This window comes from Solanum verrucosum, unplaced genomic scaffold, assembly GCF_900185275.1.
Source record: "Solanum verrucosum unplaced genomic scaffold, falcon-dt-bn FXZP01000028.1, whole genome shotgun sequence".
NCBI lineage: Eukaryota > Viridiplantae > Streptophyta > Magnoliopsida > Solanales > Solanaceae > Solanum > Solanum verrucosum.
Window position 1 is genome coordinate 870,655 of NW_026020183.1, and position 16,399 is coordinate 887,053.

At 31.9% G+C, this 16,399-nt stretch overlaps 1 protein-coding gene across 1 annotated transcript; it reads right to left on the minus strand.

Annotated features, from left to right (window-relative positions):
- Positions 1 to 8,465: 8,465 nt before the first annotated feature.
- LOC125829281 (probable methyltransferase At1g27930) lies at positions 8,466 to 9,317 on the minus strand. Its single transcript, XM_049508530.1, has one exon. It carries the CDS (start codon positions 9,315 to 9,317, stop codon positions 8,472 to 8,474), a length of 846 nt encoding a protein of 281 aa, XP_049364487.1. The 3' UTR covers positions 8,466 to 8,471.
- Positions 9,318 to 16,399: the final 7,082 nt, after the last annotated feature.

A 16,399-nucleotide genomic window follows, 5' to 3' on the forward strand; every position in this document is an offset into this window, starting at 1 on the left:
GCTCCAGATTTTTGCTCGTGGACAGTAGATGTATATTGGGTGTTTCTCCTTTTATTTCTCTAGTTTTTTGTGTTATCTTGTAGTTGTGTTGCTCATTGTTTGGAACTTTGTTGGTGACCATTTTGGAGAACACTTTTGTAACTCTTGTTGATTTTAGTGGAGTTTTGGCCTTGTGGTTTTTACTTTTCACACCGAAGAGGTTTTCCACGTTAAATTTGGTGTCTCGTGTGTTGATTTATTTTTCTTGCTTGGTTGATTTGTTTGCTACCCAAACAGTTTTGTTCTTGCATTATTTTGTCTTATATTGGTTCAAATAGAAGGGAAAGTTTTGACTTGGGTTTTCTTCCATTATTGCCCTGTCGTGCACATTTATTTTGTGCTTGCCTTTCCCACACAAAGGACATGACAAGATTGCATTTTGTGTACAAAATAACGAAACATCCATAGAATAAATGAGGTAAAAGAGTATCAATCTGCTAGATGGATATCACCTCCATAAGTTGTATGGCGTCTATTTGGTTTTGCTATAAGTGAAATGTCTCCTTGCGTTTATCGTCTTCAACTACATCTAGAAGGCCAACAATTCATTTCTTTTAAGAGCAATGCAGATATAAATGCAATTGTGAACAATCCGATGATCAGAAAAACGATGTTAACTGAGTTCTTCCATATGAACAAAACTGACGAATATTCTATAGAACTCAATTTACTATACAAAGACTTTTCTAAGTATTTTGTCTGGTCATCCACTGAAAAATTTTGGGCACGTAGGCAAAAATGTTGTGATGTTGGACGTATTGTCACATGTCATCCAACAGAAGGAGAACGATAGTATCTTAGATTACTATTGAAGCATGTACGAGGACCAACATCATATAAAGATCTTTTGACTGTAAATGGAAAGCCTTGTAGTACTTTCAGAGAATCTGTCGAGAAAAGAGAATTGTTACGTTGTGACAATAGTTTGATAGAGTGTATGTCTAAAGTCGCATGTTATCAGATGCCATATAGTTTAAAGACGTTTATTTGCTACATTATTGGTGTATTGTAGTCCAACTAACCCAAGATATGGGAACAGTTTGAAGAATCAATGCTCGAAGACTACAAAGTGTTACAAACTGTTGGAATAAAAGAAATTCGATATCAAGCTTTGAATCATATCAACGACATTTTACATTTTATGGGCCATGAAATAAATGAGTATGAACTCATCTCAGAAACAATCAGGCCTTCTTCAACGGCAAAAGAGGCGAAAAATGTTCATTTTGAAAGATCTATTATTGTAAATGAAGACGATCTGCTCTTACACAAAAAACTAAACAAAAATCAAATGATTGCATATAATGTGATTACTAACAAAATATTTTCAAACAAGTTGAGCGCATTTTTTGTTGATGGTCCAGGAGGAACTGGGAAAACTTTCTTATATCATGCTTTATTAGCAACTGTACGATCTATGGGATATATAGCTTTAGCAACAGCTACCTCTGGTGTTGCTGCTTCTATTCCTCCAGGTGGATGTACTGCACATTCACGGTTCAAAATTCCTATTGACCTTGATGATAACACAAATTGTAACATTAGCAAAGAAAGCTCACTAGCAGGTTTAATTCGAGATGCAAAATTGATTGTGAGGGATGAGGTGTCCATGGCTAAAAAAAGAATGTTGGAAGTTCTGAATCTATTCTTGAAAGACTTGATGGATACAAAAACATTATTTGGTGGAAAATTTGTAGTTTTAGGAGGTGATTTTCGACAAACTCTTCATGTTGTACGATATGGGAAATAGGAAGATTTTATTGCAGAAAGCTTGTTATATTCTACCATTTGGAATGAACTTGAAAAAATTGAGTTATCTGAAAATATGAGAGCAAAAACGGATCCCGCATTTTATGATTATCTACTAAGAGTTGGAAATGGACAAGAAAAAATCAGCTTGATAAACAAGATTGAAATTCCAAATTTTTTGCTTATTCCTTACACAATTGAAAAAGAAATCTCTAGATAAACTCTTCACCGCTACATATGGAAACTTAAATTCACCATACTCTAATTCATATCCTACAGATTCCCGTGTGATCTTGACAACAAAGAATGATTTTGTCGATGAAATCAATGACATGATTATCCATCGATTCGGTGGAAAATCAAAAACATTTATTGGCACTGATGAAGCTCTTGAATTTAACAATCGAACACAATTTGAAGATCTACTACACACTTTAAATCCCGCAAGTTTGCCTCCATATATGTTACATTTGAAAGAGAATTCCCAATTATATTACTACGAAATTTAAATCTATCTGAAGGTTTATGTAATGGTACACGATTAACCTGCTGTGAATTTAGAACTCATGTTATTAGCGCTAAGATTACCACAGGAGATTTCAAAAATACACATGTTTTTATTCCAAGAATACCATTAATTTCATCACAAGATGAAAAAATACCCGTCCAATTAGAACGCAGTTTCCGTTAGACTGTGCTATGCTATGACTTTAAATAAAGCATAAGGTCAAACTTTGGATTTGTTTGGAATTTACTTGCGAGAACCTGTTTTTTCACATGGCCAGCTCTATGTTGCCTTATCAAGAGCAAAAAGTTCAAGTTGTGTGAGGCTATTGATCCGGCTGCCTACACCAACTAGCCATGACGATTATTCTACCTCTAACATAGTATATGATGAAACCATTCGGAAGGCGATCAACTGACATTTCTTCTCTGTATTATCCTATTAATTCCCTCATTCTATGATCTGTTACTTGAAGATTTCAGTCCGAAAGTTAACTGTGTTGGTAATGTCACCTATACCCTTGATATTCTCCATGAAGTTTAGTTGTGTTACATTTTTTTTAAACTTAAAATATTCTATTTTGTGCAGTTAGTGCAAATGAATCTGGCAAGTCTAACTTTGTCCATGGTTCCGTTTTGTCGTAAGCGATCTCTTTGTGAAAAAAGACAAGCTTTGCTTCATGTATGTTCAACAGTTAAATCTTTAGAAATTGCAGTACGTAGTTCATGTTCCTTACGATGTTTGTGATATCTCCCTTTTTTCATCTATACAGGAAGGAGCAGGTCACCAAGCTAAGTGTTATCTGCTTTTGTGGAAATTGTATTTGATAATTAATCAGACAATCCCTTTATTCCTTTGCATTTTTACTTGCTTGATCATTTCTCTCAGCGAGCCCTCGCCCTTCTTTGTGACTCACTGTTTGCTTGCCTAGATAGCTATCATATAAAAAGGTAAAAGGTGAAGCACATAACGTATGAATATGATCTTGTATTCTCTAATATTGAAAACAAACATATCTATTGAACAATGTTTGGTGTTTGTGTTCATTGATGGTATGTTTATGCTTTAGTCGTGGTTGGGACTTGGGAGTGTTAGTTCTAAGCATGATTGGGTTTTTGTAATTGTAGACAGCACTGTTATGATGCAGTTGCATGCTTCTTCAATGTTTGTCGATCGATAGACTTTACTCTAGTGTCAATTAATTTAGTCTGATTTTCTCCCGCTTGAATATTGAACAAGTAACTGCAACGCTTCTCTCTTGATTCTTCATATTTAGTTTACTTTCTTTTTAATTTCTCTATTTTGGTATCCAATTTGTTATCAATCTGAGTTGTATGCTGCTTCCTTGACTAATGCGATCTTCTTGAGTCCTAAAAATTTGAACAAAAATCAATCTATGACACAAATAAATACATATAGCACAAGTCTTGTAGCATTAATTAACCCTTCATTCCATATTAGTTGATCATTATACTAAAAACATCTTACTAAATCAAGAAAGTATTAATTAAAATCTTCCTTGTAATATTGATTGCCAAAGAGTTGAAGTACTTGAGGATCATTTCTTACTGTTGCATGATTTGTCTAATGAAAGGTCAATTAGCGACAATAAATATACACATTAATAAAGAGTGCTAAAGTTTTTACTGGTATTAGTTAAATACCATTAGAACCAGAGGCGAATCCAGGATTTTAAGAAAACGGGTGCACCATTGCTTTAAAGATAATATCAAAAAATTTATAATAACAATAACTAAGCGAGCAATACATAAAAATTACATTACCACAAAAAATATCATCAGTTTACAATTGTACTCAACGAGACTTCATATTTTGAAAACGATCTATAATAGCATCATTACTTACATTTTCAAATATCTTCCGCTCTATCTTACAAACTAAACATCCATTCAAAAATTCTTCACCAATGCTCATCAACTTTGTCACAAATTTAACTAGCAAATTTAAAATAAAATAAGAGAATCGCATATCTTTCACAATAAAAAATAAGGGAATCACACCCTTGCAAGTTCAAATAAAATAGAGGAATCACAATCCTTGCAAATCTAACTAAAATAGAGGAACCACACCCCTTTCACATTTAACAATAAGAAAATCACACATTCATAATAATAAAATAAAAAAATAGAGGAATCACAATCCTTGCAAATCTAACTAAAATAGAGGAATCACACCCCTTTCACATTTAACAATAAGAAAATCACACATTCATAATAAAAAGAGGACTTATGCCTCTTTTGCATTCGAAATCACATATTCATAGAACTAAGAGGAATCACACCCCTTTCACATTTAAAAAAATAAGGGAATCACACCCCTTTCACATAAAAAAAAAAATAAGGGAATCACACCCTTTTCACATTAAAAAAAAAAGGAATCAGACCCTTCAAAATTGATAATATAATATGAAACACATTCCTTACAAGTTACATCCGCAAAATATGTAAGTTTGAGATAATCAATTCTTTAGCTATTGATGATTTCCTATTATAAGTAATGACAAGATTTCCTATATATATATATATATATATTTATCTTGCTAGTTTGTTTATTAAAAAGAGAAATCATAAACTAAAATTACCTTAAACTTTGACAATGATGATTTCTCTAAATTCTTGACTTGAAGTTGGAGACTTGCAGCTTCTTCTTTGTGTGGAAAACAGAAAACAAATTTGAAGAGAGAAGAAAAATATTGTTGGAACTTGGAGCTTGAAAAGTGTGTGGGAAGGAAACTTTTGAAGTCTTTTGACTTTTAAACTTTCAGAATTTAGCTTCTTCTTTTTTTTAATGAAAAATGTGTTTTTAGTTAATAAAAATAAATTGAAGCGAATTGGGGCTGCCTGGGATTGAACCTGCGACCTGTGAGTTGAAATCTTGCAGTGGTACCAGTGAACCATCCAGCCATTTTGAGAATGGGTTCAACAAGTTTTAATTTAATATATTCTTTAATAATTATAGAAGTAATATATCGAGTTTAGTCGGATGACCACGGGTTTGGGTGACCCAAAATTAGTACATAAATTCGCCCCTGATTAGAACCAATGTCACTAAAGGTTTTAGGGACATATGCAAAAAATGTTAATTGTCGCTAAAAATACATATTTAGCGATAATTAAGTTATTGCCGTTAATTAATTATCGCTAATGATATTTTTTATGTAGTGTTACTGGCAATGATTGAAGCTAATTTCGTCTTACTCTTTAGTATGGAAAGAACAACAGTACCTCTGACTATCATGTTGTAGCTAATTTGTCATATAAAAGTCATTTAATTTTGTATAAACATTATGTTTTTCTATTTTTGCATCACATAAAAGTTAGGAGTATTACACAAAAAATAGTTGATTTAATTTTTAAAAATTGTTTACGAAATTTACTATACAATGAGTATATTATTAATAAAAAATTGTCAATTTAATGATAGAGAGTTAAAATTATTATAAAGAATCAAACTAACGAAAGCTATTGCAATAATATTGTATACTCCCAACAAGTTTTGTGTTATGAAGCAAAACATCGAGGGAATCGGAGGTTTCTAAAATTATTTTGGATATAATTAACTTATTTTGGAGCGTTCATATTTTCTCTATAAAATATAAAATAGTGAGATTTACTTTTTAGTCAACTTGAAATTTTTTATGACTTTTAAGTGACAAAAATATAAAAGATTGACTTTTGTGTGATTAATTTAAAGTTGAATGACTTTTAAAATTAATTTTTTTGTGTGCTTGATTTTAGAATTGGATGATTTGTATATAATAAAAATAAATAAATTTTATGTTATAAGTTCAAAATCAAATAATTATTGATAAACTTTATCCAAAATTAGTTTTAAAGGTAATGAAAAAAGAAAGACGAGAGAAAAGATGAAAAAAAAAAGAGGAACATCCCTCCCCTTTTCGGATACATTTCTATCCTCTCTTGGATACATCCATCCCATTAAATAATGAATCATTTAAAAATTATCGAACGATCAAGGAATGTAATCGAGAGGAATAAAAAATTCAGAATTTTGTAATTGAATGAACTACCAAAATAGGATGTAATTAGCTCCCACATAAATATAATTTCTGTACTTTATGCAACCAAAAAAATAAGAGTGGATTAGAAAGAATTAAAAAAGGTGAAGTAAAATTATGGTGGGTTCCATATTATAATGCCAATTAATTAATTTCATTCACACAATTACTAGTAATTCTAATTCATTAAACATAAAAGTTTTCGTTCACACTTATGTTTAGAGTTTTGAAAATAGTAATAAAGATTTGACTTCTTAAAGGGTAGTGTAGTTCTTTTTCTGATAATTGTGGCCATTTAGCACCTCTCATAACTCATATGGATATTATGTATTTTCTACGTGTGTGGTCGACTAAATTTTTGTGGCCATTTAGCAACTCTTGTAAGGATATTACGAGTATGTATTTTCTATATGTCGGGTCATATTTGGGCCAAAAAATTTGTGGCCGAATAGCAACTCTTAATTAATCCGTACTCCTTTTTAGGGCTGGGCGTTCGGTCGATTCGGTTCGGTTTGTATATTTCTGTTTGGTTTTTCGGTTTTCGGTTTGGCAAAAATTTGAAACCAAATCAAATTGAAATAAATATGGTTCGGTTATTACAATTTCGGTTCAGTTTATTTCGGTTTAACCAAATTTAATTAACAGTGGCAAAAATTAAAGAATGATAATTTATTTATTCTTATCAAGGATGGATAGTAGTCATTAATTTACCGTAAGCCTCATTAGAATCAAATGTTTTGATGTCCTCTACATACAAATGCACCGGAAAATAGCCATTACAGATGTAATAAGATGATAGACATTAGAAACTCGTGACTCAACACTACTTCATGAATACTTATTTAACACAAATGTCAACAGAGTTGCCTATAAATAACTTAATTACAGAAAGACACAGTACATTACAGTTCACAAATCACACAAATAATCACATAATTGCATACTTGCATTCAATGATAAAAAAAAAAACAATAGGGGACGCAATACATGTCTTTCATATTCTTTCCATGGGTTTTCATCAGATTTTGCTCTTAATGTGTAACTAACAATTTCTTTTGTTGTTTCACTTCAAGAATCTCTAACAATGCTTACAGATTTTGCTCTTCAACTTCTAGAGTGCTACACTGCTCTGCTACTGCCTACTCGTGTTGTTTTCCACAACTTTATTAGATTTCATTATTAATTTACCATCAAAATAAAGATTTTCAGATGAGAGTTGGGACGCTTCCAGCCGTGAGTCGCGAGCGAGCACCGAGCATTGGCCAATGAGAAGCGCTGCGGGCTGCGAGCACTCGACGAGAGTCAGAGATTAGAGTTGAGAGACGACGAACTGAGAGATGAGAGATGAGAATTAACTGTTGAACAGACGTGAGGCAAGAGTTGAGAGATTGGAGTTGTTGTCTGAGTTAGGGATTTCAGATTATCAATTTAGGGATTTTCTATTAGAATTTGGGCCTAATTTGAATATGGGTTGTGGGCTATGACGTGTTTGGGGCATGGGCTGAAGTAACTTAATTAAGGGTGGAAGGAATATATATATAAAATATTTTGGTTTTTTCGGATAATCGAATTTTTTTAGCTAAAAACCGAACCGAAAAACTGAAATGTTGAAATTTGAAACTTAAACCGATCGAAATAACCGAAAAACCGAAACCGAAATTAAAAAAAAATCGATTCGGTCGATTTTTTCGATTTAAACCATATTATGCCCAGCCCTACTCCTTTTGCCTATCATAGTTTCCTGGAAATTACGAAAAAATGAGAATGAAGAACTTTTGTCGGCAGCAATATATAGATAATATCTTATTGAATATGTGAGTTACTTTTATTGGAAGGGCCAAATTGTGCGGACTCTTCACTTCTAATGTCGCATTCATGTCGAATTCTCTAAAAACACAAATTCAACACTCATTCTTGAAATTTTTGAAGAGTTCAAGCAACACAGAAAAAACTGCATATTTTATATAGATAATTTAAGTGATACTCAGAGTAAAAAAATAGAATAGTCTAAATAGTTTGAGTCAATGTAAACAAAGAAAATTGGGAATTTGGAAAAATCAATACCAATATTTAAATAACATTGGGAATGGAAAGAAACTGGAGAAAATTATAAAGTAAAGATAGGTGCATTAATAAATTCTAACAAAAACTGTTTCCCACATTAGAAGCTGCAGGAATCTCAAAATGCCAAAGTCTTCCTACACCTTTGACCAAATATTTCCTACACAAGAAAAGTTCAGCATAAATCTTCTCTACTTTCCGTTCCACATCATGTAAAAACACATGTGTAACGCCTTTTCCTTTCCTATTTCTCGCCATAACTGCTGCCGAATAAATAGCTGCCATTCTACCTGGTGCTTCTGCAAAATAGCCTCTTGGTGCATCTATCATAATCAGATCCCATTCTTTATTGTAAACTTCATCCGATAACATATCTAATGCTAATTTACAGCCATGATTGCCACGTATAAATGATTTCTTCGCTGAACAATCTGGCTCTTTATGAAAATGTTCAACTAACTCATCTGCCTCCGATAACATCGTCCGATATTTCACGGTCTCCGCGTGAAGAAACGGGGCATCTTTTAGTATAGTCTCGACCCATTTCGGATCTTCCTCTAGAAACAATGTGTTTCCACGGGAATTAAATGAGGCCCACATTTGTGAATCATGGCCTAAACCAAATACAAGGAAATTACAAGGAGTACGATTTTTCAGAACGTCAAAAGATATCCTGATTTCGTTGATGTTTTGTTGAGGTATCACTCGCGATGTAGCATAGTGTAAAATTGCATCCAACAAAAGTTGTTGTGGATTATCAACGAGAAATTTCTCCTGAGCTTTATTGTTGTTGCAACCGATCAAATTGTTTGATGTTTTGAGAAAAAGAGAAATGAAAAGTGCACCTCCTAATAAACCTACTAATGATATAACAAGGCACCATGATCTCTCTGGCTTAAAATGGCTATGATTTTGTTTTTGCATATTTTTGATGAAAAATTGATATGTGATTTTGGAGTATGAAAATTGTTAATCTCTATGGAGAAAAAAAAGGCTTTTATAAGAGTAATTTTATGAGAATAGTGACTTGCACGTTATCGACGTGAATAGTCATGGATTATATAGATATATCCTATAATTATTGACACCCATTATTTTAATATCCAACTATGCATATGCATTATTTCTAGGTACAACCCAAATTATATATTAGGCGTAATTTATGGGCAATTAATGAAGGCATGGATTTCAACTTATTCTCATCTTAGTTATTGAATGGAAATTAATGACGGTCAATGTTTTAATTTATTCATATTTACGTTACTAATTGTATTTATTTTTTAAATCTGAATTTTCATTATTTAAATTTCAATTATTAAATGTTTTTATAAGTTTTATAATCAGTCAAAGCAAATTAGTTTTTGAGAAATAGTCACGTATATTTAATATAAATGACTATTTCTCAAAAACTAATTTGCTTTGACTGATTATAAAAATTATAAAGACATTTATATTAAATGTCTCTTTCTCAAAAACTATTTTGTATTGACTGATATTAAAATTATAAAGATATATATATATATATATATGACATTTAATATAAATGACTATTCCCTTTATCCACTTTTAATTGTCATGTTATGCTTTTCAAAAGTCAATTTGACTGATTTTCAAAGTTAAATTAGATTACATGAATTTGATATTTTTTTTAAAAAAAATAGATATTTAAAAACTATACGAAAAGTGCTATAAATTCCATTTTTTGCATATCAATATGATGAAAAAATACATTGTAAATTGTTAGTCAAATTTATTATCGTTTGACTCTAAATAGGAAACTATGACAATTAAAAGTGGACGGAGATAATATTTTTCAAAAACTAATTTGCATTGACTGATTATAAAAGGTCAAAATGGTCTAATGGATCCCTGTACTTGCAGGAGGTTGTATTATGGACACTTCTACTTAACTTTTTACCAACTAAGCCCTTAAACTCAGTAAAAAGAAGATTATTAAACTCCTCTTACCATGTGTGTAGTTTACTCGCCCTTAAATAGATGAATGTCATATAAATTACAGTAAAACATCACTAAATTAATATATGTGAGACCATGAAGTATTATTATTTTATAGAGGTATTATTTAATCGATAAACTAGTATTTATTAATTTAAAGAGTTTTTGAGATTCAATGAAGGTTAATTTTGATTAAATCAAAATCATTGTATCTTACTAATTTATGTATTGTATTTATTGAATTAACATAGAAAATAATTTTATTATATATAAAGAGTACAATGAATACACCAATGTTGATGATGAAGTTGAAGATGATACAATACCTTTGAAACTAGTTACGCGTAAAGAAGCACTTATCGCATTTCAAACTCTTTACAATCTTATAGTGCAGTTCAAAAAGCAACACCAGAGCTCTTGGATACAATAAGAAAAGTCAGAGATGAGTTTCAACTAGATTTAAAATTTAACAGAGAACAAAACACAATTGAATGATATTTCACTAAATTGTCTTAGGTATATTTGTCTTTAGAATTATTAATTTATAATATTAATGAGACCATATATTTATATAGGGGTCTTTTAAAAATATAGTATCTTGTTATTTTATTGAAGTGGATAATCCATTAGCCCAAGTCGGGATCGGAGAAAAATATTATCTTAGAAAAATTATTAATTTATAGAGTACTAATTTAGTGAAATTTTATTGTAATAACATGTCATAATTATATTCATTAACTATTTTTTAAAAAGTTATTAACTAAATATATTAGTAAGGTAAAATAATAATCTTTTAACTCCACACAACCACCCACTATTTTTCTTTCCTCCTTCTCCAATATTCACAAAATCAGCAGTAGTGAATTCCTTCGCCGCCTCCGTTTTGACGAAAAATAGACCAGCCCCACTTCTTTCTCTCACTCCACTGTGAATCAGTGGACTCCGACGAGCAACACCATGAAACCAATGCCGCTATCCCCCTTCACTGATAATAGTCATGATGTCAAGGAGGTGCCTATGTCAAAGTCTAGTAAAGAAGATGACAATTGGGTGTGGGAGAAAGGAAAAAGGGGTTGAGCAGGGATAGTGATAGTTGCAAAAGTAGGTGGAAGTGGCGGAAGAAGAAGGGTTTTTCAAATTTATTATTTTATTATTTTATTCGTTTATAATTTTAATATTTTTAAAATTTAAATATGGTATCACTTGCCTTGAAATATGTGTAGTTAGAGGTGTCAAAAGAATATGAAAAATCGACCGAACCGATCGAACCTAACCGAACCGAACCGATTTATGCTATTTTTCCAATAAAATAGTGGACTTTATTTAAGTGTATAACTGTCCCGAACAATTGGGATGGTCTTTATAATTTATGAAAAAAACTAAAAAATTCCCGAACCGAACCGAATAACCTTACATGTATGTAAATATATTTTGTATATTAACAATACGTTAAATTTAATATATAAATATATTTTATAACATTTTTCAAATATAAATATAACTTAGGACCTAAGCCTCCGGTGACTAAATGACTTTGGGTCTTTGCTCTTTAATTTAGCCTTTACTTAATTAGGTTTGAAATTAAAAAATATTGTAATATCTACTCTATCAAACGATACAACAAAATCTATCCAAACACTCCTATTAAATATTTAAGATCAAACAATACGGCAACAAGATTTTACATTCTTGTCTTTTTTGTGTAGAATTCAAGTGCTTCTTCAAGAACATATTTGTGAAAGAAATATATTAATAGTAATATATTTTGAGGTGATATTTTAAAAGTAAAAGAAATAAAAAATTAACCGAACCGTACCGATACCGAAGAGAAACCAATATGATTGGAATGGTTTTAAAAAGTCTAAATTTTGGTTATATATATTATAAAATACCCAAAAATTTGGGATGGTATAATTTTTTAAAAATAACCAATTGAACCGTACCATTGACACCCCTATGTGTAGTCACACACTCTCGCATACTCATCCAACTTAATGTCATATAAGTTTGGTCAATGGTCAGAAGGATTTTGATATATTGTGTTTTATTGAGTTTAAAGGGGTCACGACCCAGACCGTCATGATTGACACACATACTAACCCTCCGGTGGGAGAACCATTACTACAATCCAACTAAGCAACTACATCAAAATACTATGCATTTAAAGATACGGAAGCAAGTTTAAATGACAATACAAATGGAGTCCCCATAAACTCCAAGGGTTCAACTAAAACAATGCAACATAACTAATGCAAAAATTCAACCCCTAGAACCTAAAAATCATTGTACCAAAACTCTAATTAACTAACAAGTCTAAGAAAAGGGATGCATCCCCGAAAACTAAACAAAACACCCTAAACAAATAGTTTGAGTTCGAAAAGAGTGGACTTAAACAAGAGAGATCCATGGCAGCCTGAAAGAATTGGCTCACTATTGAATCCGGTCACGCTCAATAGTCACCTAACTAAGGTCTGTCAGTAGCCGCCTGAAGATGCCCTGTACTCAACAAAGAATGAGCAAGTGCAGTATCAGTACACAACCACAGTGTACTGGTAGAATCACGCGGCTATTCCAGTAAGCACAACATATATAAGCAGTTACAACTAGGGGTGTGCAAGCGAAACTGTAAAGTCAAACCGAACCGACGAACCTAATCAAACCGAAAAAAAAAATTGATTTGTGATTTGGTTTGGTTGGTTTGGTTGGTTTGGCGGTTGAAAAAAAACCCGACCATCTTGGTTTGGTTTGGTATTAAAAGAAAAAAAGTCAAATCGAACCCAAACCAAACCGACATAATATATATTTAGAGAGAGAGAGAATTTTATTTTATTTATAGATAAAAAATATTATTTATAATCTACTTTGTTTATATTTTTAGTTAGTTTATAGTTTAATGTTTATATATTTTATTTCACATTTGGGCTTGTAAAATTTTGTAAATATTATATATATATATATATATATATATATATATATATAATTTTATTTATAGATAAAAAATATTATTTACAATCTACTTTGTTAATATATTTTTAGTTAGTTTATAGTTTCCAATGTTTATATATTTTATTTCAAATTTGGGCTTGTAAAAATTGTAAATATTTTATTTTGTATTAAGATCCGAAGGTACAATTATATTGTTATAGTTTTTGAAATTCGAAGTTAACAATTTACTTTGTAAATTTTTTGTTTTGTATTCAGTTTGCCTCTAGCCTTTAATCTTATTAATTTAACATAATGAACGTTGATATTGAAAAAAAATAATTGTACTCATGTGAATTTTACCGTCTTTTCGAAAACTTCTATTCATTTAAGATTTTTTAAGTTTAGCTTATCACACAAGTAAGTGAAAAAATATTTGATCTCTTTTGCAAATACCGTATAGTTGTAAAAAACTGAAACCGAAAAAACCAACTTTATGTGGTTTGATTTGGTTTTTAGATTTAATAAACCGACATAACTGGTTTAAGTATTTTTTAATGAAAAACCAAACCAAACTAACCTATGTACACCCCTAGTTACAACATAGTAAACATGACATGTACAAAATAGATATACACATTGGTTAAGGAGCAATGTACAATTCCACATTGTAACGACCCGGAAAATGATAGAGTGAAACTAGAGCCTCACATGTGAGTTTGGAGTCGAGAACTTAATGAAATGGTTATAATTGAATTTGACCCAAAAAGTTCTTAAAATGTGCTTCGGAAACTTGTTTAGCTGTATATAAAAAGATCCATTTCGTTTTTCGAAAATCCGACTTCATATTCTTGTTTAGGGGGTCAAATTGAGTGGGAAATGGGTCTAACCCAAATTTTAGAGCAACCGTATCAAAATCCGAAATTTCCAAGTGAAGCCTTTTTCGAGGGTCTACTTTGGAGGGTCATATCTCCTAGCACACAAATAATTGGGTGGCCCATAACATATCCATGGAAAGCCCTTTGAGTTAGCTACCTAACGCACTTCGTTTTACCTCATTCGGAGTTCGGACGAAGAAGTTATGCCCATTTTCGTAAAATCTGTCCGGCAGGAAATGCAAATTCCAGTGACCGAAATTACTGTTCACCCGCCTCATTTTTTTTTTCTAAGTGTTGGACCATTTTTTCCAAAGGACATATATTATTTCCTAGAAATTATAAAACCCTTTTGACCAAAATTCTTCCATTTAAATCACTCCAATTAGGAAGAAAAAAGAAACCCTCCCTCTCTCAAAACCCCATGGAAGCTCAAGGTGAAAGATGGAGCTAGGGTGGATGGTGGCTATTGATTTCTTCACCAATTTCGTTTGGTTCTTGAAGATTAAGGTATGGGGACTCTTCATCTTTGATTCCTTCTTCAATCAAAGAGTCAATCCAAAAGATTTCAAAAGTTGTTCAAAAACTCAAAATCCTAATTTTGATTCTAGCATGGGTTCTTGCATTAAATGTTTTTTTAATGATGATTTATGTTATTATTGATGGTTTTAAGAAAGGAAATTCCATGAACCCATGTCTTTGCAAGTTTCCTAAAGTTGGCATATGAAGTGGGGTTATTGTTTATGATTGAATGATGATAGAATTATGCTTAAATTGAGTTGAATAGTTGATTTCTATTATTAGCTATGCTTATCTATTGTGAATTATTGGAGAGTTGAGGAATGATGATTGTGGCTTTGGAAAAGGGTAAGTTGGCCTAACTTCATTGTTAATGTAGAATTGATATAGAATTTTGATAGATTGATGTGTGATCCACTTATGGTGGAGGTGTCTACTTATGGAATGTATTATGATTGAGGCCATGAAGGGCATTATATGAGTGTTATTGTATTGTTATATTATTATATATGAATGAGGCTATATGTAAAGTCCTATATGAAGCTATATGTAAAATTTTATGTGAAGCTATATGTGAAGGTATGGTGTGAATGAGTTTTATGTGAAGCTATATGTGAAGGTATGATGTGAATGAGTTTTATGTGAAGCTATATGTGAAGGTATGATGTGAATGAGTTTTATGTGAAGCTATATGTGAAGGTATGATGTGAATGAGTTTTATGTGAAGGTATGATGTGAATGAGTTTTATGTGATCTTGTGATGATCCTATGTAAAGTGGATAGCATTGTGAGTTAAAGTATGATTTCTCATGATGTATATGTGAAATGATGTTGGATTATGAAGTATCCTTAAATGAAAATGTTGTGACTTGGTTGGTAGACTAAAGTGTCCCTCCTTGTTACTTAAAGTCTTGAATGCATGAATGTGTGAAATGGGCAAAACTAAGAAATGGTGCCCTTTCTATAAATGCTAAAAGAGGAATTCTAGGCCAAGACTTGAATCGGCAAAACTAAGAAATGGTGCCCTTTCATAAGTCTAGCTTTCCTAAGTAAATGTAAAACCATGAAATCGGTAGACCTAATGGTGGTAGCCCTTCTCATGTGTGAAATGATAAACCTTGGATCGGTAGGCCTAAGGCACCCTTCTAGGGGGATTTAATGAGCTATCCTTATGAACCTTGATTGGCCATGACTAAGAAATGGGGCCTTTCTTGGGAAGAGGTACTATGAGTTGGTTGAACTAGAAAATGAACCTTTTCTAAGTACATATGTGATTGAATACTCTATGGGAAACAAGGCTAGCACCGAGTGGATGTGGTTAGGAAGGTGGCCTAGTTGAGTATGAGATTAGGCACAATGAACTTCCTTGGACATCCCCTAAACCATGTGCCTACATGGGTTGCTTACTAGTTCTACCTTTGGCAAGTAGAACAACCTCCACGGAGTAGGATAGACTCCGGATTCCATACCTAGCTAGTATGGTCTATGTCGGTTATGCCTATTCCCATCATGTGGGATGTGCACTCTAGTTATTGGATAGGTTCTATAACGTGTAGGTAGTAGTATGGGATGCTATCTACACATGGCACGAGTAGGCTTTGAAGATACTAAAGTGAGTTCCCTAAGTCTAACGACTATTATGTGAAAGTCCCCTCATGTGCTTGAATGTCTCCAAAATGGTTTCTTAAAGAATGTTGGCCTATTGATGTTATGTTGTAAATGAAATGTCCTTAT